The sequence below is a fragment of the Carcharodon carcharias genome, chromosome 7, assembly GCF_017639515.1.
Source record: "Carcharodon carcharias isolate sCarCar2 chromosome 7, sCarCar2.pri, whole genome shotgun sequence".
Taxonomy (NCBI): Eukaryota; Metazoa; Chordata; class Chondrichthyes; order Lamniformes; family Lamnidae; genus Carcharodon; species Carcharodon carcharias.
The window spans coordinates 115911844-115935333 of NC_054473.1; the positions used below are offsets into that span (position 1 = coordinate 115911844).

General features: G+C 38.7%; 1 protein-coding gene across 4 annotated transcripts in view; it reads right to left on the reverse strand.

The window, feature by feature from the left end:
• Window positions 1-4127: 4127 nt before the first annotated feature.
• LOC121279966 (anillin-like) overlaps window positions 4128-23490 on the reverse strand; it is a 73754-nt gene continuing 54391 nt past the window's right edge. For all 4 annotated transcript variants that reach the window (XM_041191587.1, XM_041191588.1, XM_041191589.1 and 1 more), the window contains 11 exons: window positions 19734-19860; window positions 18787-18835; window positions 18638-18691; window positions 15294-15329; window positions 14995-15016; window positions 13541-13650; window positions 10303-10356; window positions 9460-9546; window positions 9124-9231; window positions 7750-7922; window positions 4128-5066 (listed from right to left, as the gene is read on the reverse strand). In XM_041191587.1, coding sequence (XP_041047521.1) covers window positions 4940-5066; window positions 7750-7922; window positions 9124-9231; window positions 9460-9546; window positions 10303-10356; window positions 13541-13650; window positions 14995-15016; window positions 15294-15329; window positions 18638-18691; window positions 18787-18835; window positions 19734-19860 — 947 coding nt within the window. In that variant the 3' untranslated portion in view covers window positions 4128-4939. The remainder of the gene's footprint in view (window positions 5067-7749; window positions 7923-9123; window positions 9232-9459; window positions 9547-10302; window positions 10357-13540; window positions 13651-14994; window positions 15017-15293; window positions 15330-18637; window positions 18692-18786; window positions 18836-19733; window positions 19861-23490) is intronic.

Here is a 23490-nt window from a genome sequence, read left to right on the forward strand (position 1 = left end):
GGTGTTAATTGCTACGCAAACCATATCCCAGAAGGAAACTTGACTTACTGGCCATACCTTTATTGTATTCTGAAAATGAGAAGACAACGTACCGATCTCAGCAGTAAGAGATCCAGTAACACTTGGGATTTTAAAAATTAAAAGTAAAAGCTTTATTAACAAGAATAAAAGAAAAATTAGCACTCAAGATTATAGTTACATAATTAAGGTTAGTCTTACAAAACATTCCCAAAAAAACACACTACTTGGTCAAACCCACAAGTAAACACTTCCAGGCAACATTCCTTTATAGATGTTAACATAGAAAAAAATCAGTAATATTACACAAGCCAAACTGCTGTAGCTTCGATAAGGGCAGCATACCACATAACCTCTACCCTCTTCCAATCTGCAGTGGAATCCAAAAATCAGAATAAAATGGATTGTTGCAGCCTTAGACTTTCCTGGCTTGACTGGATGGTTGATTCAAACTGCACCTCTTCCCAAGCTGCAGCTATCTCTTGCTAAGCTCTCTACAATAACTAAATTTCCCCCCCCTAACATCGCCAGTTCCATTGTTCTCACATCTCCTTCAAACTCAAATCCTTCCAAATATAAAAACTTTTATGTCTCTATCTTGTCTTTGCTTTAAGGTTAATAAAATACAATATCCCCACTACTATTTACCTATGGAACTCCTGCAAGATGCAAATATGTTTCTTTCCACTCTGACTTGCCTTTGATATTCAAACAAACTCTCAACTTATCTAAAAATGCAAATATTAGATCTAACCTATTTACTTGTACCTCAACCTAACACCTCTATCCTTTTCATGTTTTAAACCCCCTAGATAACCTGACTCCTATTAATCTCTGCCCAACTTAATTAAACACAGACATCCAGTCTTCTCTACAAGATAAAACAATGTTCCCCAAAAATATTTTCAAAAAATAACATCCATTCTCGCATAATGGATAACAGAATTGTGAAAGATTTTCAATCCATTTGACAGCATTGGTTAAGTGCATTTGACAAAGTTTGTAGGCTCATTAATTTTTGTATTGCACCATCTCCCTTGTTATTTTTAAAAGTATTGCAAAATGCTCCTTTTATGAGGATTCAACATTTCCAACCAATGTAGAAGAGCAATTAATAAAGCCAATAGTTTAAGCTATGTAACTCTATGTTCAATTCAGTGCTCTGATCAGACTGCACTTTAAATGCTGCATCGGGTACTGGGGGTATCTAAGAAGAAACATAGTTATGTGCTACCTTTCATAAACTCAGGATGCCAAACGCATTTCACAGCTCATCATTAATTTCTAAATATGGTTTTGAGTAGACTCTTTATGCCCTGGAGATTAGATGAAGTGAGAGATTATCTAATTGGAACATAAAATTGTTAAGGTGTTTGACACACATGTTGAGAAAATGCTTCCCCTAATTGGGGAATCTGGAGCAGTGTGTTAGTCTTAGGATTTGTCCAATGAGGACAAAGATGGTATTATGGACAGGATTGGTTTAATTTAAACAACCCCGATTTCTCCTCTATCCACCCATCTGTAAACAAAGATATTTTGATTTCCCCTTTTAAATGCAGTGGCGTTTTTCCCAATCCTTCAGTTTTGGTGTGATCCAATTTCTATTAACCCAACAACAAACTCAAGATAGGGGGAAACTCAGATGGTTAGTTTATTTGCACGCACTCAAAACATGAGGGGGGGGGGTGCGGTGTTGCTATGTAGTCCTCTATGCATTAATACAATAAACGAGGGATAGACAAAGGGGTTTGCAGGGCAAAGACCACAGAGAAAAAGAATTATTGTTTCACTTGAGTCCAGAATCAAAGTACAACGGTGTATTCATTCAGAGGTCAGCAGGTTAAAAGGATGCTGGATAATTCACTTTTCTCGTAGAGATGACTTCCACGATGAGATAGGCATGCAGAGCTGAATTAGCCTTGTAAGCAATGGTATAGAAGCTCAACTGTACCAGTAGAAACTGCAGATGGAGGCCAGGCATTCAAACCTGAACAGAACTCCTTTCCTGGGCTGCTGCTTGGTAGGTGAAAGATGGCAGCCTGATTTGCAGGACAGTATAACTGGTTCTCCCAGTTTTTTTGGGGGTGGGGGGAGAGAAAGGTCACATGACTCCACTTCAACTTTGGCAAAGGGTGTATATTCCTGTCTGGGATAAATTATTCCAACCATTAAAATGTAAAAGGAAGGTTGCAGTAGTAGGCTACAGTTGGCTAGGCCTGGTTTCTAAGATGTAGATGACCTTTGTATAATTCCCTTTTAATTTGGTCTCTACAGCCCACAAAGGTCATTAGTGTCTCTTCAGAGATACTACCAGAATGGCTCATATTGTTTGAAGGTCACAGCTAGATATGTTTCAGTCATTGTCCAGTTTTAAAATGCTATTAATCATGATGATATCTATATATACACACACATTTTTCATATCATGTGAAGTCTTAGCCTTTTTAAAATGGGGAGAAATTTTTTCAATCAAAGAATTGTGAATACTAGGAATTTGGAATAATTTTGTACAGATAGCTGTGGATGCTCCATCATTGAGCATATACAAGGGAGAGTGGATAGATTTTGGGGTATTAAGGCCAAGGAGGGGTAACACACCACTGTTATAGGACGCCTTTTGTAACATTTAATCTTTATCCAAGGGGTTAGTGTTGCTGGAAAGGCCAGTATTTATTGACCATCCCTAATTGCCCTTGGTGGTAGTGAGCTTCTTTCTTGAACTATTTCAGTCCATTTGTAGGTACACTGTGCTTTTAGGTCAGACATTCCCAGCGACAATGAAAGAGCAGCATTATTTCAAGGTAGTATGCAACTTAGAGAAATTTGGAGATGGCAGTGTTCCCACGTACCCGATTCTTCTAGGTGGTAGATTGTCACAATTTTGTAAGATGCTGTCAAAGAAGCCTTGGCAAGTTGCCACAACACATCTTGTGGCTAGTGCATGAGTGGTGAAGAAAGTGAATGTTTAACATGGTAGATAGGATGCCATTCAAGCAGGGTAACTTTGCCCTGGATTGTGTTCAGCTTCAAGTCTTAGAGCTACACTCATTCAGGCAAGTGGACAGTATTCCATCATGCTCTTGATTTCTGCCTTGTAGATGACAGGCAGGCTTTGGGGAGTCAGGAGCTGAATGTTTCACTGCAGAATTCCCAGTCACAGTATTAATGTGGCTGTTCCAGTTGAGTTTCTGGTCAACGGAGACCCCTAGGATGTTGATAGTAGGGGATTCAGTAATACTAATGCCTTTGAATGTCACAGGGAAGTGGTTAGACTGACGTCTTCAACAACCACAACCATCTTTTGTGCTCCAACCATTGGAGTTTTCTCTGATTCCCATTAACTTCAGTTTGCTAGGGCTCCTTAATACCACACAGACAGAAGCACTGAAATCAGAGTGTTTGCAGCATTTGACCATGTTAGGATCAAGGCTCGAGTTCAAGAGCTGAACGGCTTTGGCAGAACCCAGGTGAAGCATCAGTGAGCAGGTTATTGCTGTTAAATGTCACTTGAAAGCACTGGGAACAACACTTTCCAATCTGATGATCAGGAGTGAACTGATGGGGTGTAATTGGCCAGATTTGTCCTGCTTTTTGTGGACAGGAGGCCTGGACAATTTTTCACTTTGGTGGGTAGATGCCAGTGCTGTAGCTGTACTGGAGCAGCTTGGCAATGGAGGCAGCTAGATATAGAGCACAAGCCTTTAGTCCTATTGCTGGGATGTTGCTAGGGGCCCTAACCTTTGTAATAGCCAGTGCCTTCAGCTATTTCTTTATCACATGGTGTGAATAGAATTGGTTGAAGACTGGCATTTATGATGCTAGGGACCCGAGAAAGCAGGAATGGATCATCCAAAATGACAGAATCGGGTTGCCTGTTTCAGCTAGTGTTTTTATTTTTTTTTAAAAACCTTCATCCACTAATTTGGAAAAAAAATGGCGTCAGCAGAATCACAAGGTAAGGCATGTTACCAGAATTGATTTTCATGACCAAAAGCTCTGAGCCTGTGCTCAGTCAGGAAGTAAATACAATAGGTAAGAGTGTGGAGGTTCTGATAAATGCAAAATGGGAATTGAAACCAGGCTTTAAAATAGGGAAAACACAAAAGCAGAATTATCTAAATATTTATTCTTTGAACCAGTTTTACTTCTAGTATAGGACAGTTAAAATGATGCAAGTTATAGTGACAGTAGAAATAAATCACAGGAGTTACATGAAGAATGTACTATAAATATAGATAACGTGCAAGACAAGCCCTTCATCATCTTGCATTGATAAAAGATGCAGAAAAAGTAAAAGGATGGTTATATAGCTATTTTGAACTATTTTCTCCTTTCCTTTCTCCCAGTCACTTGAAACCAGGGCACAAATGGAGCAAGACAATGTTTAGGGAACTTGCAAACGACAACACAAGGACCAACACAAATTGAAAGATGTATCCTCAAGGAAGTTTCTAGAGTTAATGAAAGGTGAGCTTGCCACCATAAGAGCAAATGAAAGTTTCCTGCTGTGCTATCAGGAAGGTCCTAGGATGGAACTACAATTTGTATTAGCAGATTTCAGCTAGGACAGTGGGAAATAAAGCCAGACAGGCTCCCTGCATTCCACTAAATTAATTAATGAAATACATGGGCTATGGGGTGGACACTAAGCACAAAGTAGCCTCTTAAATTCTAGTACAGGTCAACACTTTCAGGAGAGGAAAGAAATGGTCAGGGAGAAGGGGAAAAATCAAGTTCAAGAAAAACATTTGATCCCCCTACTTTATTCTTTGGATTAATTTTGGTTAGGCAAGGGTTTAGCAGCAATTTAAAGTGGTTGTGTATATATAGGCAACTACTTGCAAGGCACTTCTATGTCAAACACTTCCCGTTATGGTGAGAAGCTACTCTGACAAGTTGGGCCACCACAAAGCCAGCTTCAGATTCCATCCACGGAAACGGAGGACTGTAATGTTAGTTGCCATGTTCCAAGGTTGATCAGAACCTGGTTAAGTTTCCCCATCCACAGGTTTCTCTCTTCTTTTGTGTCAGCAGACAGCCAGTTCCTACAAAAGAATTCACAAGTAACATGTTAGCAATTTGTGCTCCCTGTTTCATCTACACCAAAATTTTAATTCTTCATACAAAATTTAATGATTAAAAACTAATTGTTCTTAAACTTTAGATTTTACCATTTGTATCAAGGACACCCTACAATGAGGGTTTTTAAAAACTGTTTATGTACCTTCAAAGTGGTACAGCAAAAGCCTGTTAGAATTTAATTCAAAAATATTAAAACCATTTTTATTTCTTAAAACATGCACTCATTTGATAGGTGCTCATAATTTGGATTAAGTTTTGCACATGCGATACTTGGAACTTTGGATACCCATTGCAGCCACAAAAAAGGTACTGAAGGTCAGTGAAACAAGTAGGAAAAATGGTTTCATAAGATTTTGTTATGACTGCAGTATTGAAAGCAACGAATGTAGGAGATAGGACCCACTTGGCCCCTCGAGCCTGCTCTGCCAGTCAATAAGATGGCTGATCTGGAGTAAAGGACTCCATCACTTTACTGCCTGTCCTTCTTAACCCTCGACTCTTCGTCAATCAAAATGTGCGCAGCTCAGCCTTGAATATATTCAAGTGGCCCAGCCTTCACTGCTCAACAGGGGGGGGGGGGGGGGGGGGGGGGGGGGGGGGGTGGATTCCAAAGACTAACGATCCTCAAGTTCTCATCTGTCTTAAATGGGAGACCCCTTTTTTTGAAACCGTACTCCTAGATCTAGACTCCCCCATGAGGGGAGGCATCCTCAGCTCTACACTGTCAAGGCCCCTCAGAATCTCATGTTTCATCTCATTCTTCTAAACTCCAATCTTTCCTCAAAGACAACATCTTAATTCCAGGAAAGAGCCTAGTGAATCTTTGAACCGCTTCCAATGCAAGTATGCCCCTTCTTGGGTAAGGTGACCAAAACTGCATACAGTACTATAGGTGTGGTCTCACCAATGCCCTGTACATCCATAGCAAGAGGTTTGGTGAGTTGCTACAGTGCAAGCTTATATATGATACATACTCCTGCCACTGTGCACTGGTGGAGAGCAAGAACGTTGATGGAAGGGAAAGGTGTGACATATGTCCGAATTACTTTGTGTTCCTGGAGAAGAGCATACTTGGGATATGCTGACAGGGAAGAGAAAATTATTGCAGTAAGGTAGCAAAATACTCATTAATTTCATAATATCATAAAGCACAAAGATTATTCAGCACATTGTGCCTGTGCTGGCTCTTTGAAAGAACAATCCAAATCGCTCCCAGTCAATTGCAGTTTCCCTTTAGCTCCACAAATATTTTAAGTATTTATCCAATTCAATGAAAATTACCGTTGAATCTGCTTCATGCTTTTCCATGTAGTACATGCTAGATCATAACTCCCTGTATAAAAACCATCTAATTCCTTCCTCTGGTTCTTTTAAAATTCTTAAATTTGTCTCTTCTGGTTACTGACCCACCCGAGGAAACAATTTCATTGCATTTACTCCATCAAAACCTTAAGTTTGGACAAAATTTCTCGGACACAAATCTCTCCTTAGCCCTTTCTGCTCTCAGGAAAGCAACTCTAGTTTCTCTAATCTCTCCAACATGAAATACCCTGATGCATTTTTTTAAAACTACACTAAATAAGTGCAAATAATGTCCTTGAAGTAATAGGTTTATCTCTATTTCCAGCTCAATTGAAAGGTCATCGACATTAACGGTTTCTCTTTCCACAGATGCTTGACCTGTTGAGTATTTCCAGCAACCACCATATTTTGCTTTTGTGAAAGAGTCAATAGGTTATGTATTGAAACTCTACTCCAGGACTTGGCACAAAGGCTTGTTCTAACATTCATTTGAATGAATGAAACAATGACCTGATGGGACTCTTTAAAGAGCAGGAAATTCTAAGATTGTGGGTAACAACCCTTTAACTACCAAAAGAAAACTTAGATCCAATAAGTTGAATGACCAGCATATAGTATGGCTATAGCACTTGATTGTACAACAGCATTTCAAATAAAATGGAACTTGGATTTATATTGTGCCTGTCACAGTCAGAATTCCCAAAAGCATTTCACAGCCAATGACAACATTTCAAAAAGCTTTGCAGGTAAATAGTGCAATTTTGTCCACACAAGATTTTTTTGGTGACATGGGTTGAGGGATGAATGTTCTCCTGGGACAACCAGGGAACGCAATACTCCATCAAATACTACCATAGGTCTTTTATAGGCAGCTGGGCCTAGGTTTAACATCTTAACTGAAAGGGTAGAACTTCTTGATAATGCAGCACTTCCTCTGTACTGCACTGTCAGCCTATGTTATTATACTCAAATCTGAACATCCTCTGACTCAGGGGCCAGCATATCACCAATGAAAGAAATTCAGTTGTCGAAGACAAAGCATCGGAAACAACGTCTTCTTCCTTCCATTAATGAAAACATGAAGCTGAAGTCCAGAATCAGTTACCAATGAAAGAGGCCTAATGAATCATTGCAATATTTACAGAGCCTCCAGGGAATCAGTGCTTAAAGAGTTCAAAAAATTGGCAGGGAAGTCAAATTGAAAACAGGTCAGAACTTGGAAAAGTTTCTTCTTGGTGGTGGAGGGGGAAAAAGAAACAAATAATAAAGACTCACTTGAAAATAATTAAGCATAATCTACATTTTTACACCAATTAAAAAGTACCAGAGATTAACAAGACTTACTTGGTAAAGCACATTTTGTTTCTACATTGAACAATCAGTGTGTCATGATCATCTTCACACTGTGGCCTTACTGTAATCAGTTCAAATGTTTTGGGTCGGGAGCAGAACTCACGGCTGGCAGGTTCAATCTTGTCCTTGGTGCAGCTGGCCAAGTCAATACATCCAATAGGTTTCTGGACAAAATGAAGTGCGTTAGTACCTTAATACTAGTTTCCAAAAATGCTCAGAACCCACAAACACCACTGGTATTTCAGAACAAAAAAAAACTGAATCATGCCATGTATACTACACAATTTATGCTTTAAAAAAAGACGACATTAGAGCTGCAACCCCAGTTGATAGAAAAAAGGGATGGAATTTTATGCTGGTAGGATTTTACAATCCTGAAGTAAAAAGGACTTTTAGATGATTTGCTGCACTTTATGGCCCTGCCCTGGCCATGACAGGGCCATAAAACTCCACACAGTCTGTACTCCATTCCAAAGAAGTAGCTCCCATTAGGTTTTTAAATAAAATCTTGGTGAAAAAGCACATCTTGAACCATTATTTCTCAAAAAATTCATCAATACCTTGACACACACTAAACTAAAACTTTAATTTTGTATAATGTAAAGGAGATTTGCTCAACTTCTGTTGCAGTAGTCTATACAGATGTGGAAAATTGCAAATTGAATCCTTAAATGTATAAAGTTAGTTCATATCAGCCAGAACAGGGAACTTATCAGTGTTAAAGTAGAGTTGAATTTGGTTCAAAACTTTTAACTCTGTTCCTTTCTCCACAGATGCTGCCAGACCTGAGCATTTCAAGTATTGTTTTTATTTTACACTTCCAGCATTTGCAGTGCTTTGCTTTATCCAGCTATAGTTATCCTCAGGGTCTGTGGACTTGAGAGCCCAATCTGCTAGGGTTCCTGTCTGATTTGCTTCCCACCTGAATGGTCTTGCAATATACACTTGTAGGTACAGGATTATGTTCTACTACAATGACCTCCATGGTTGGATGTCCTGATGATTTCCAGGATGTAATGCAGAATTTCAATGTAGGCAAGTTATTAGTGGTGTTGACACCTTTGGAGCCACACATCAGAAAATGTTAACTCCAAGGATAGACAATGCTAAAATTCAAGTTAGAAACGGAGTCATGCGCATTGATTTTGCCTGCAGATCTAATAGCAACAGATTGATCAAATTGGTTTGATAAAAGCAATTATGAATAAATTAGGAACCTGCATACAAAAATGTTTTCAGCAAAATCGAAGAGATAGATATATCCCAAAATTTTACAGCACAAGCTTTTGGTATTAGCAATTGGTAAAATGTCCATGTTGTGTATTTATTTCAATAAGTCAGTCACGTGGAAGTTGATCATTTCACCTTGTGTTTCTCTTCATTGGGATAGGTCCAATAAGAAAGGGTGTTGCCAGACAGCAAGAACCAGCGGCGATGCCAGGCACCAAATCCACTCACATCCTCAAACATAGTCTGTAAAAACAAAACAGAATTCTTACCTTGCCCAAAATATTGAAGTCGAATGTTCTCAAGTACTTTCTATTTCTGTGCATTAATGTAAGTGCTGTTTAGTCAACAATAGAACTGAATAGCGCAAGTTGAGTGCACCAGTGATACTCTATGGTACAGGGAGAGGATAACTACCACACCAGTGCTTCTGCACCCTGCATTACAAGGACATCAAAAACAAAGTAGAATTACCAGGAATCCTGAATGCTCGACAGAGGAGTGAAAATGGCACTGGAGTTTCAAATAGATAGCACCTTCAAGAGGAGATAGGAAAGGAACCTGCAGTCGGTCAAAAAGAAACCGTATTAATAAAACCAGGAAATAACTTCTCAGGACAGAGCTCACACACTATATACTCCAGATCCGAAGCCTGGTTCAATGATAGGAAATTGTTATTGTAATACAGAAGCAATAGTTCCAAACACAGAGCAGGGACTTGTGTGGATAATACTTAAAATTTGTAAAGTTTATCCTCATCACAAGGACCAATAATCAGGATGCCAATAGACAATTTCAGATATGCAAGTACTGTAACAGGGAAGCAAACTATAGCTCATATCTTGTAAGCACTTCTACATTACAGATTTGTTACAATGTTATGCACTTAGAGAACCATGCAAAGAACAAGTCAAAAATAAAAAGGAAAAACTAGCCATATACATCAGCTACTACTAAGCTGCATGAAACTGTAGTTTAGACTAGAGATTACATAATACCAAACTGCCATGTGCAATCACATCAATTTACTGTATCGTGTAACACAAAGTTCTGCAAGCATTCAACTGGTTTAACAGCCACTATAGAACACGACTGAATCAGAGCCTGGTGCAATAAAAACAATTCTTAGCTCTTCAACAAATAGTGTAGACCCCATTATGTGGAAGTGTATTCAGGAAGGGGTTAAAAGTGACCGTTATATCAGATGAGTGTTTCTGGGCAACGCGGAAGCAGAATTCTCTAGTTCCAAACTAAAGCTCTGATACACACGTGAATCTAATGATTAGGTATGTAGAGACATTAGGTAACTATAGAAACCTTGTCCTGAAACTCATCTCCAAGTAGTTGCCTGACTTTTCCATCAAACTTCATCTATGGTAAAAAGAACAAGTAAAAAGTTAATAAATACTTAGTTCTAAATATCAATTAAGTCATCATTGCTGGATGGTAATTACGAGGCATCCGAGTTTGGAAACTTCACTGGTCAGCTTGCAACTCAGACACCTTGCGAATCATCAGGCTGAGCAGTGCACATTCCCATGAAGTTACTTTCCTATACTCCCAGAGATGAGCAGTAGTCTGAAGGGCAGCTCAAAATAGTCATTTCCATCAGGGACAATAAAAAGGGGCATGTCCTGTATTGTGTTTGCATAGGTATCCTGAACATTAAAATTTACTTTTATTCTGTTTAATTAGCACTTTCCAAGTCCAATTTCACACCATGAATGCAATTACTTACCCTGTTATGCACAATTTCCTTTATATGTGTAAAGCATAGAAAACAAACTTCATGTGATTTTGTTTAAGACATCCCATGTTAAGGTCTTAAAAATTACATTCAGGGTAATGGCAATTACATTGTTAAACAGGTGATAGATATTTGTACACCAATAAATGGGGATAGCTGGGACTGTGTGGGGGTGGTGCGGTGCGGGGCGGGGTGGTGGTTGGCGTATTGTTGACTGTGAACCATGTCAATAAACCGTCTCTAGCAAAGAAGCAGCTGCATCTTAGTTTATATTTCAACTGTGCTGCGATCCAATTAATATCCCATTCATCCAAGAGAAAAATGTCTAAAGCAAGGCCAAGAGTCAAAAAAGTATTTTAAACAGCCTAAAAGCAATTCAAGAAGAAACCCAAGGCAATGCCAATAATCCATTATTTCATTTAAATTACTGCTGTCCAAAAAGACTATCAAGATTTCAAGTAGTCAAGCAACTCACTTAGGAAGCCAAAAACAGTTTTAAAATCTTATTTAGTTATGAGCAGGGGTGTCTGGTCACTGTATCTATTTTGTAAAAGCTGCAGTAAGATGCTATACTGCAAAAGCCCAATGCTACCAAAACCTATTGGGTACACATTTATCAAAGCTTTTGAGAAAATGTCACAGTAAATCAGAACCGGTATCTGTATTCTGTCCACTTATGTGCCAAGTTGCAGTTGACACTCTTATGCACAGAGTGGCACCAGCACCTAATGTCACATGCAGTTAATCTATTCAAGTTCACAAACTTAGTGCCACTTATTGAATTAATAATTTTCATCAACACCTAAAGCAAATCATTCTCTTTTCCTCCCCACTACACAAGCAGCACTGTGCATCTTCAAGATTTTCACTTCCTTTCTCTCCCTCAACTATCCACACATAGCAACTTCACTACTCAAAATTCACTAAGTTACAAGACCAAGAATGTAGTACTATAAAAATCTTAGCGAAACATATCAAATTGGCAAAGTCCATTGCACAGAAGTCAATCAATTTAAATAGCAGGTATCAAGAGTTGTAAAGTTGATAAAGGGATTCAAATAATTACTCTCCCTATTTCGTCCAGACTCACCTGAAGTCCTGCCCATTTAGGAAGTCAGAATAATCTACAGTAGAAGTTTTAACAGGCATGTGTCTGGACCAGATCAGCCCTTTCCTTCAACTGAAACTATCCTATATAAATTAAACAATTCGACTCTATTTTGCCAGAATTATAAATTCATATGATCCATGCACAGCTTATCAATAGATTACCCTTGCAATTAAAAATTATAGATGTCAGTACTTATACAAGTTTCCTTTGTGAAGACATTGTATCTGTAAGGAGTCAGTTTCACAGAAACCAGTAACCCTCCCTCCAAAACATTCCCAAGGAGGAACTATTCACATGAACCCACTTACTAGGCTTTTTAGCTGCTGTGAGAGAATAAGAACAAAAGAGAGGAAAAAAAAGAGGGGAGAGGAGGCTTGGTGAAAAAAGGAAGTACAGGCAGCCGTGAACTTGTCCTGAGTACTACAGTTTATGGATACTGATCTGCAACCCAAGCGGATATCCCTGTCCCCATGCAAAAATCTTTATTTCCCCAATTAGAGTGCTTCTATTGATTCCAGGGCCAAGGTCAGCTATGTCAGCACCCATTAGAAAAAAAAAATAGACAGAGAGATGCAAGGTATGGCCAGCAACTTTTAGCACCAAGCATAAAGTTGATTCACAATTTTTCTCTGGGTCAGATAAAGTCCAAGTTGTCACAGTTGTGGTGCAAGCACAAGCACATATGGTATAGTCTATATGCTAGTTTCCTTACCTGCAGGGTCAGCTACATGTTAGAGGAACAGGTTGAAAAGAAAAAGCTGAGGGATGATGTAACAGGTGCCTTAAAATCATGAAAGGTTTTGACTGAATATTTCCATTTGTGGGGAACATGACCTAAGATATAAGAGTAGACTATACGGCCCATCGTGCCAGCACTGCCATTCAATATCACAGCCAACCTTTGGCTTCAACTCACTTTCCCACCCACTCCCCATATCCCTAGGTTCCCTAAGAGACCAAAAATTCATCTACCCCAGTCTTAAATATATTCAACAATGGAGCATTCACAACCTCCTTGGTAGAGAATTCTAAAGATTCACAAACTTTATTGAAAAAACTCATTGCAGTCCTAAATGATCACCCCCTTATCCTGAGACTGTATCCCATATTCTAGATTCCACAGCCAGGAACAACGTCTATCCTATCAAGCCCCCTTCAGAAACCTGTATGCCTCAATGCAATTGGAGAAGGTGGGACTGTTCTCCTTGGGGAAGAGAAGGTTGAGAGGAGATTTCATAAGAGGTATTCAAAAATCACGAGAGGTCTGACCAGAGTAAATAAGGTGAAGCTTTTCCTATTGGTGAAGAATTGAGAATCAGAGCACAGATTTAAGATAATTGGCAAGATCAACATAAAGAAAAACCTTTTCATGCATTGAGTGGCTAGGATACAGAATGCACCACCTGAGTGCATGAGATGGGGACAGGTTCATTTGAGGTGGTGTTCAGGAAGGAATCAGATTATCTGAAAAAGGAGAATGTGCATGGCTACGGGGAGAAAGCAGGTAACTGCTCCTTTGGAGAACCAGCACAGACATGAATGGCTTCCTTCTATGCTGTAATCATTCTATGAATTCAAGGATTAGAATAAAGTCCAAGTGGAAGCTGAAGTTCACTGCTAGTCAGCACCACTAAGTAGCAAATATTAAAATGTAATTAGATAGCCAGTGATCAATTTATTGAAAAATGAAGACTTACTTTATCTAGAGGAAACTTGTCCTTGCCCAGAGATGCCAACGTGATTTTGTGAGACCCAACCAGCACAAACTTACTGGTGCGTACAGAACTAGCAACTGCAGGACTAGCAGCTGCAAGACAAATATAAAAGCACAAAACAAGTTAATGAACATTCAACTAATCAAATGGTGGTTGAGAGAACTCGGTCAAAGGCAGTATAGCCTTAAATTAGGGCTAAACTATTGGTGGTTGACAACAGGAAGCATTTCATAAAAAGGGCAGTGGAAATCTCAAGCACTGTCCTCCAAAAAGCTGTTTAGACTTTAATGGATTTAAAATTTGAAAACAGATGATTGATAGATTTAAAAACAAAAAAAAACTGCGGATGCTGGAAATCCAAAACAAAAACAGAATTACCTGGAAAAACTCAGCAGGTCAGGCAGCATCGGCGGAGAAGAAAAGAGTTGACGTTTCGAGTCCTCATGACCCTTTGACAGAACTGTTCTGTCGAAGGGTCATGAGGACTCGAAACGTCAACTCTTTTCTTCTCCGCCGAGGCTGCCAGACCTGCTGAGTTTTTCCAGGTAATTGTGATTGATAGATTTGTTACACAAGTGATATGGAACCAAGCTAACTAGATGGATATAGTTCAGCTATGATCTAATTGAAAGGCAAACAGATTCAAGGGACTGAATGACCCACTCCTGTTCCTATGTTGCACCTGATGATTCAGCAGATAAATTCACCATGTTGTACAGAGCACAGTCCATGCAAGGTCTGCAGACTTCAGCCAGGAGGACACATGGTTTTGTTATAACTTCAGTATTGCTAGATTAACATTGAAAAAGTTTTTTTTAAAAAACACCAAAAACCTGTGATCTGCACAGGGACCTTTGCCGCAAGTTCACATCTGTCAAGAACCAGAAAAAGCAGAGGTGGGGTGGGTGTTGGGTTTGAGGGCTCCCCTTTCAAAGTGTATATGTACAAGCAAATTATCAGAGAGCCATAAAGCCTGAGGAAATCAACTAACCCCACTGCTAAGACAGAAGACCATTTTTATTTAAGGTGTTAAGGATACATATCTCTTGCAGTTAAGGGAACACTAACTTGGTTAAAATGTTACTTTTTCTAATACCATTTAAATACAGTTTGAAATCACCAAACAGTTATGAGTAACCTCTTAGTGCAGCTAACCAAAAGATTCACCATGCCAAATGCAAAGTCTGTGCTCAAAATCATCAGGGGAAGTCTAGAGCAAAACACAAGTATTCTGGAAAAAGATGCGAGTGGTTATATATTCTTGTGTGCAAACCTTACTGGACAATTAGTGTACTGTAGGGAGGGCATGACTGCTGCATGACTAATAGCACAAAAATCACATTGAGCAGCTAGCAGTACACTACGAGTTATTTAGCTTCATATTTTTCTTAAAAGGATTATTGTTAAAAACCAAAATAATGTTTGTATAAACTCACCAGGTGACTGCATGCTTGATTTCTGAAAAGGAAAAAGGCAATATGAACTGTTTTCTTCAGGTAAATCCTAAAAACAAACCTCAAGTAGATTCAGCAGATCACTGCAAGACAAAGCTCCTTCAGGATTATACTCAGCAAAATTGGCATCTCAGATTCCTTTAAATACTGCTCTTAAATAATTTATATGATTGCCAAGTCCAGAAGTTTAGTTGGCTTAGTACACTGAACAGGCTAACAGACAAGGGGTCAGTCCTAATACTAACAGCACTTAAAACCATCACTTAAAAAAATGTACTTACAGTAATAGAGGTCAGCAGCTTCTTAGGAGTTATGACCTGTGTAGTAGTACATAAGGAAGATTAATCTTTATTTGCTCTTTACATACAAATTAACAAGGATATAAGAAAGTAGGGCATAGATCACAGAACAAGAGAAAGCCTGTATTACCACAGCTACATATTTTCAAACACTGCTCTTAAGTTCATTCAAATTTGGACACTATTCCACAAGTCAGCAGGTTTGAAATGCCCAAAGCACATGCATGACTTGTTGCCAAAAAATAAAAATTAGCAGAATATCAGGAGAGTGTCTGCTTGGACATTAGTACTGTTTCAAAAGGGAAATTGCAGGTAATAATTCAGCTAAAAGTTTCTGGCAATAACGTTTGGAGTCTACATGCAGTGTATCTAGTAAAGTTTATATTTGCAGGAAAGTGACATGAGAATTGACATCTTACGTAATAAAGATGAAGAGCTTACAGACAAAGCATTGCGTTATAGTGTGCGACATATTATGCTTCAAGTTGTTATTCCTGGAATACTTCAGCATTTTCCAGTAGCTTTCTGAATCAAGACTGCATTATAATCTGAAGTTTTTAAATTAATCCTACACTAGTTCTCATTTAGAAACCAGGTTGAAAGAGAGAAACTGGCAATATTGTGTGTCAATAAAAGCATGAATTCAGATCCATCAAATTATTGCATTTTTGATTTCTCCAAAGATTTTTGTGGGGTTGGGCTTTTTTGGACTTAAGCTCCAGCTACAAACTGGCTGTATTTTCCTTCGAAAATGAATTCAGCTTCAAGTTGAAAATGTTGAGCCATACACTAGCTTATGACATGCATCATTTGCAAATTGTATATGATAAATTGATCAAGGACAGATCCTAATTTACACAAGGCACTTTAGCCTCATAATACTGGAGGCATTTTAAATAGAGGGAAATTAACGTATTATAATAAGCCTATCTAAAATAGTAATCAGAATGGCAAAAGGTTTATTAATAAGCTGCCTTACTAGTGGAAAAGAATGAAATCTGAACAAACAACAGGTTGCTTGGGATAAAAGCAGTGTAGCATCATAAACTGATATCCCAAAGGGCTGAACAGATGACATCTGGGTCTTTAAACTTAACCCAGATAGGAGACTGTTGTGCAAAGCACAACCATTAGATGTTTTCATTGTGGTATTTTGTCTTCTCCATGAAAGAGATATTAATTTAAGACAGAATTACACAAAGTACAGGAGACAGGCTGGAGATGGAGTAACAATTTTAGAGGAGACAGTATACCCAGTACAAATACAGGAAGGCAATCATTGCTGATCAGTATATTAAAGTCAGTAGCAGTACTTGTTTAAGAGCTTTTGGTATGCTCCTGATTCAGGGTATATAAAAGCCTCAGCAAGTTTGCAAGACTTCATATGCCACCACAGAACTGAAATTGCATGTGGCATTATTCAATTCTGCTGCAATTTGTGTCAATCTGCCAACATGTACACTCCTCCAAAATACAGTTCATAGGCTCTACAATAAGAGAAAAAGGTATTTTTGGAGATAATGTCCCTAGGGAGGTAGACCATTAAAACAAGTTTTTAATGATGTCCATTAAAAATGTAGGGGATTTTTATTATTAAAAAAAGGGTGGAACAATATAATCAAGTCCCAGAATAACAGCAGCTGCCTTTAAGCATAGACACTGCACCACCTGGCAGGACAGCACTTGTGTATGGAATCAAGCATGTTTACAGTGCTGCAATTTCTCAGTCAGCTCCTGGGTAAGCAACAGTGTATAAACTGTGAACCTCTTGTACAACATTTTGCAACCACCATTATTAACTTAAAATTGGCCAAAACATACAAACATACGAATTAGGAGTATGCTACTTGGCCCCTCAAACCTGCTCCGCCATTCAACAAGATCATGGCTGATCTGAATGTAACCTCAACCCCACATTCCTGCCTACCCCCGATAATATTTCACCCCCTTGTTAATCAAGAATCTATCTAGCTCTGCCTTGAAAATATTCAAAGACTCTGCTTCCACCATCTTTTGAGGAAGAGAGTTCCAAAGACTCAGCTCTCAAAATTTCTCCTCACCTGTTTTAAATGAGCAACCCCTGATTTTTAAACAGTGACCGCTAGCTCTAGACTCTCCCACAAGAGGAAACATCCTCTCCACCCCATAGGATCTTAAAAGGTTTCAATCAAGTCACCTTGTACTCTAAATTCCAGTGGATACAAGCCTAACCTGTCCAGCCTTTCCTCACAAGGCAACCTGCCCATTCCTGGTATTAGTTTAGTAAACCTTCTCTGAACTGTTTCTAACACATTTATATCTTTAAATAAGGAGACCAGTACTGTACACAATACTCCAGATGTAATCTCACCAATGCCCTGTACAACTGAAGCATAACCGCCCTACTTTTGTAATCAATTCCCCTCACAATAAATAACATTCTAATAACTTTTCTAATTACCTGCTGTACCTGCATACTAACCTTTTGGACTGTTTGAACTTTATATCTGCTATTCCTAAACACAACCCTGGAGCTTGGTCTGCAAGCTACGTGATACGCTGAATGTTCAAACTTGTGGGGTCAGGAACTCTACCAGATCATCTGATAGGAGGGGGGTTTTAAGGAAGTAAGTAAAGAGAAACTATTTCCACTAGCAGGCAGGTCAGTACCAGAAAGCTCGGATTTCAGATAACTAACAAAAGAGCCAGATGGGAATGAGAAGAATTTATTTCATTCAAGTGAGCTATGATCTGGAACGCACTGGCTGAAAGAATGGTGGAAGCAGAATTATTACTTGCTTTCAAAAGTAAAAAAAAATTACAGGGCAATAGGGAGAGGGGAGGGGAGTGGGACTTTTGGTCTTTCAAAGTCAGCACAGAGACAATGGGGCAAATGGTCTACTTCGGTGCTGTACCATTCTATACAAACATACATATTTTTGCATTTGCCTATTCTTACTGAGGCTGTTGACCTAGTTTCAGCTCTCAGGTCAGACAGCATTTTAGGTGCTTCAGGTTATGCAATACTCCATTTAGTGAAAGACTATCAAAGATGCTTAAATTAAAAAAATCCAGATTCAGATTGTGCATTTTAAAGAAAAAAAAGTCTACCTTTAGTTAAGTATAGGAGTATAAATCATACAAAATGTCAGTATAATTTAAAGGCTTAAGAGCAACACTAGAGTGCTATGATTATAATATGCACCTTTCAGCCCCAAATTTGAGCTCTCAATTCTAAGTGGTAGTGCAAGAGAGAATCAAGCGTACAGCATTATAAAGGAAATCAAATCAAGTGCATTTTCCAGGTTAGATCAAATTACATCCTAAAAAGCACATTAAGAAATCACCTTGGATCTTGACACTCTCCGCTTCTCAGAGGTGGCTACATTTGCAGCATGAGCCTACAGGGAGAGAAAAAGATTCAATTTGCTGTAAACATGAAGGAATAGTTTTGAAAACAACATGGGAAATGAAAGTTGAAGATAAGTTTGCTTACCAGGCTGTACACCTCCAAATCAATTTCAAATTTGTAATGAATATCGCGCCTAGAAATTACAACATATTTAGTGACATATTTAGAATTCAGGTTATTTTATTTTGCCTAGTGTACCACTGCCTGTGGTTTGGAGGCAAACTGATCAGGTGCACCAGGCATCTGGTCACAGAATCCCTTCAACACTGGTGTCATGCAATGAATTTTCAAGCTGGGGAGGCATTTATTTCTTCCTCTCTTGTAGATACATAGGTTGAAAAGGATATGAAGGCAAATGGGACTCTGGGTTTTATACCAGAGGTGAAAAGGAAGCAATTTCAATTAGAAAAGGATATTAGATGGGTCATAATTGGTGTATTAGGCATAGTTCTGTGCACTCTATTGTAGGGAAGGTATTAAAGCCATGGAAAAGATACAGCAAAACAAAGTATTGCAAAAAATTAAACCAAACAAGCTGTAGTTGTGAAGCATTGAAAATATATGGGCTACCCCAACTCCAAGATTCAGGGAAGAAGAGGTTTTAAGAGGGTGAATAATGAAAGACTTTCCATTGGTAGGTTAGCCTGTTACAACTGAGATATATTAATTAGAAAATATAGTGGGATGGCAAAAGAAGGTTGTTTCTAAAGAACGTTTTTAGGATCATTCTTTTCTAAAAGCAGCAAATTTAGGCAGGGGCAATATCACTTCAAATGAAATTGGATAATTTTTGGGAAAGGAAGATTGAAAAAGGATTCAGAACAAAATAGCTCCAGTTAAACTGACAGGCATGATGGGTTGAATAGCCTCCTCCGAAGGATTGTACAAAATCACTCCAGGTATCTTCATCTAGAAAGCACTTTGTTCAAATAACTGCAACGTTACTTTAATAGTTTAACAACTGTCACTGATTAACTTTTTCTGTATTTTAAAATTAATTCAGAAGCAATAGTTTAGAAGAGAAGACTCACAGCGTGATGATGGTTGGGAAAGTAATGGTATCACCATGCTGAGCATCTTCTGCTGTTGCTAGTGAAGTCGCCACAATGTTATGTGGACCGTATCGGATCATCAGTAAGAAATAATGACTGGGTTTTCCTGAAGAAAACAAGAAAAAAAAAAGTGAAAATAAGACCATTTGACCCAAATTTCCTCTAACATTTTCTCAGTTTTGCATCCAACAGTGTTGAACGTTCCAGTGCCTGCATCTCTCAAATATGGTTTGATGGCGTATTCCAGATATTGTTTGTATGAAGACATCCTTTCTGGCATTTTTTTTCCTAAAATATTGATCAACTGAGAGAGATGTCAGCATCAGGCAATGAGTTCAGTTATCCAGTTCCAAAATCCCTCTGCTCTCAGCTCCAATCGGGAAAGTACACTCTACTGCAGCATCTTCTGGCTGTGTGGGATTGTAAATTAGTGCAGGTGCAAACCTAACCCATTGCTCTTGTTCTCTAGTTTAAAGCTTATTTTACTTGCTGAAACCATGAGCTATAGACTTTTTATCCTATTTCAAATGCTGCATTCAATATTTAATAAAAAGTATTTTGTATATCTTGAAGAAAGGAAACACTTAAAAACATGATTGTGAAAGAACACTGGTATCTGATAAGCATTCAAAACATTAACATTTGTAAAATGTCACAATTGCAATAAATGCCACAAAGCTTTGTTATATTAAAGGCACCAAACAAATGTTAGTAGTTGTAGCAAGATACCAGCTAAATGAAGTTATGATTAGAACTCATTGCCAGAGATTTTACAAAGTTCAAGCACATTTTACAACCTCAAATGAAATCAAAGAACCAGCTAAAGGCAGGGTTTACACAAACTGCCACATCATTAAAAGTTCCACTTTCAGCCAGGGTGAGACAATTTAAAATCAGCTCAACGTTCTCACAATATAGTCCCTCTCCTCTTCGAGAAGGCAAACTGTTTTTTTCAAATGATAATTCCAGTTTACTTGACTCACCCATAACTACTAGGGGAAGTCAATTGCTTGCAAGGATTTACTTTCATCCCCAGACTAACCAAGTTTAAAAAATAGAAGCTGGTATAACATTAATAGAAAATGACCACAAAACAGAAAAGAGCTCATGCAGCCCAACAGAACTTACTGGCCAAATGAAGCATCAAAAATCATCTGCATTAATAAATCATGAAACAAACTTACTCTTATCAAGTGGGGATTTAGGCCAGAGGACTGGTCATAACTATAACAATCGTTTTAGTAAGACAAAGTTAATTCAAGTTAATTACAGGCTAGTTTAGTCTTGCTGTTATGGAGACTCAGATAAAATTACTAAATCTCTTGATAGAGATAAGGAGTCAGAAATAGCTACCACTAATTTCAAAAGGGATGATCGTGTTTGACCACTCAGCTTCATAACATAGCATGGGAGAAAGGGAGATGCAGCGAACATAATGTATATGACTAGGATATTGAGGGTTTAGAAGTGGTCCATAGATTCACTGGGGTGTTACCCACCCCCTCTCAACCACATCATTAGAAAATAGATTCTGAGATACTAGAAATGATGTAAATTATGAAGGAATGGGACAGGGTGGATGGAAGCAAAGAAGTTCCTGTGGTTGAGGAATCCAGTATGAGGGGCTCACAGATGCAAAATTGAAAGGAAATAGTTAAAACAGAAACTTCTCCGGAGGATTGGGAGGCTGTAGGCATTCATTTCCAGGTTTTCAGGTTGAGGCAGAAACTTGTCATCATTCAAGATAGATAGATAGGTGGAGATAAGAGGGAGGAAAGGCATGAAGGAAAACAGATAAAAAGGACAAGGAGGGCCAGTAAATGAGATTAGAACTATCACATGGAAGGTAAATAATAGTAGCAGCAAATGGGTTGTATTCTGTGTTGCAATTTCTATGCTCAGCTGTTAAACGTAACTAAAGCTCTGCTTATTGAAGTAAATTTAACAGCTTTAAATGTAGAGTTTGTGTATTTCTTAATATAAGCATAAATTTAAGGTAGACTCACAACTGACTGGGAAGTATCTCTACACACATTTTTTCATTCCTGGTAATAAGACCATAAGACATAGAAGCAGAAATTAGGCCATTCGGCCCATCGAGTCTGCTCTGCCATTCAATCGTGGCTGATTAGTTTCTCAACCCCATTCTCTCACCTTCTCCCCATAACCTTTGATCCCCATACCAATCAAGAACCTATCTCAGTCTTAAGTACACTCAATGACCTGGCCTCCACAGCCTTCTGTGGCAATGAATTCCATAGATTCACCACTCTCTGGCTAAAGAAGTTTCTCATCTCTATTCTAAAAGGTCTTCCCTTTACTCTGAGGCTGTGCCCTCGGGTCCTAGTCTCTCCTACTAATGGAAACATCTTCCCCACGTCCACTCTATCCAGGCCTTTCAGTATTCTGTAAGTTTCAATCAGATCCCCTCTCATCCTTCTAAACTCCATCGAGTATAGACCCAGACCTCAAACATTCCTCATATGTTAAGCCTTTCATTCCTGGGATTATTCTTGTGAACCTCCTCTGGACCCTCTCCAGGGTCAGAACATCCTTCCTGAGATACAGGGCCCAAAATAGGTCACAATATTCTAAATGTGGTCTGACCAGAGCCTTGTAAGCCTCAGCAGCAAATCCCTGCTTTTATATTCTAGTCCTCTCAAAATAAATGCCAACATTGCATTTGCCTTCCTAACTACCGACTCAACCTGCAAGTTAACCTTAAGAGAATCCTGGACTAGGACTTCCAAGTCCCTTTGCACTCCAGATTTCTGAAGTCTCTCCCCATTTAGAAAATAGTCTATGCCTCTTCTTCCTACCAAAGTGCATGAACTCACACTTCTCCACGTTGTTCCCCATCTGCCACTTCTTTGCCCATTCTCCTAACCTGTCTAAATCCTCTGCAGCCTCCCTGTCTCCTCAATACTACCTGTCCCTCCACCTATCTTTGTATCATCTGCAAACTTAGCCAAAATGCCGTCAGTTCCTTCATCTAGATCATTAATGTATAAAGTGAAACGTTGGATCTAATGCAATGTATTTTTCCCCTGAATTGAAGTTTAAAAATTGAGGTGAAATCAACTTCTCAGGTCAAAACAAAATTCAGAAAAGCTCAGGCCATAATTGGAAAACAACAGTTTTTTTAAAAAAAAAGAGAACAGCACATTAAATGCAGTTGTGAATTAGCAAGTGGGAAGTTGCATTTCAAAAGTCAAACTATTAAGTTTATGGTAAGAGAGGGGTAATATGTTGCATTTAAGTCCAAAGGGAGCATTTAAAAATCAAATTTCACCCTAAGTTTAGATAGATTCTTTGGACAACTCATTTACTGGAGCTGTGGTCAAGAGTTTAAGACTGGATAAAAATATTGAAGATTCAAAAAGCCATCAGGCTAAGTTTTTCAGCACAAGTGCATATAAAAAATTGTGGCACAAGTGTTTGTGCAAAATACACCCCACTTTTTGGTGAGGTTCCAGTCACATATACAATGCTCCAGTTTTGAGTTTCTGAGAGTTAAGACTAAGGAGTCACTGCAGTGGTAAAAGGACAGTAGTTCTTGATTATTCAGAACAGCAGATGTTGGTGCAGGCTAGGTGCTCCTCAACACTGTCTGGACACAAAAGTTGGATAGAAATAGAAGCTTAATATCACAGCATTTGACTGCAGAGTGAATACTATTCAAAGCAGGATCAATGACACGAATAAACAGGCTAAGAACATTAGGTCAAAGATTTCA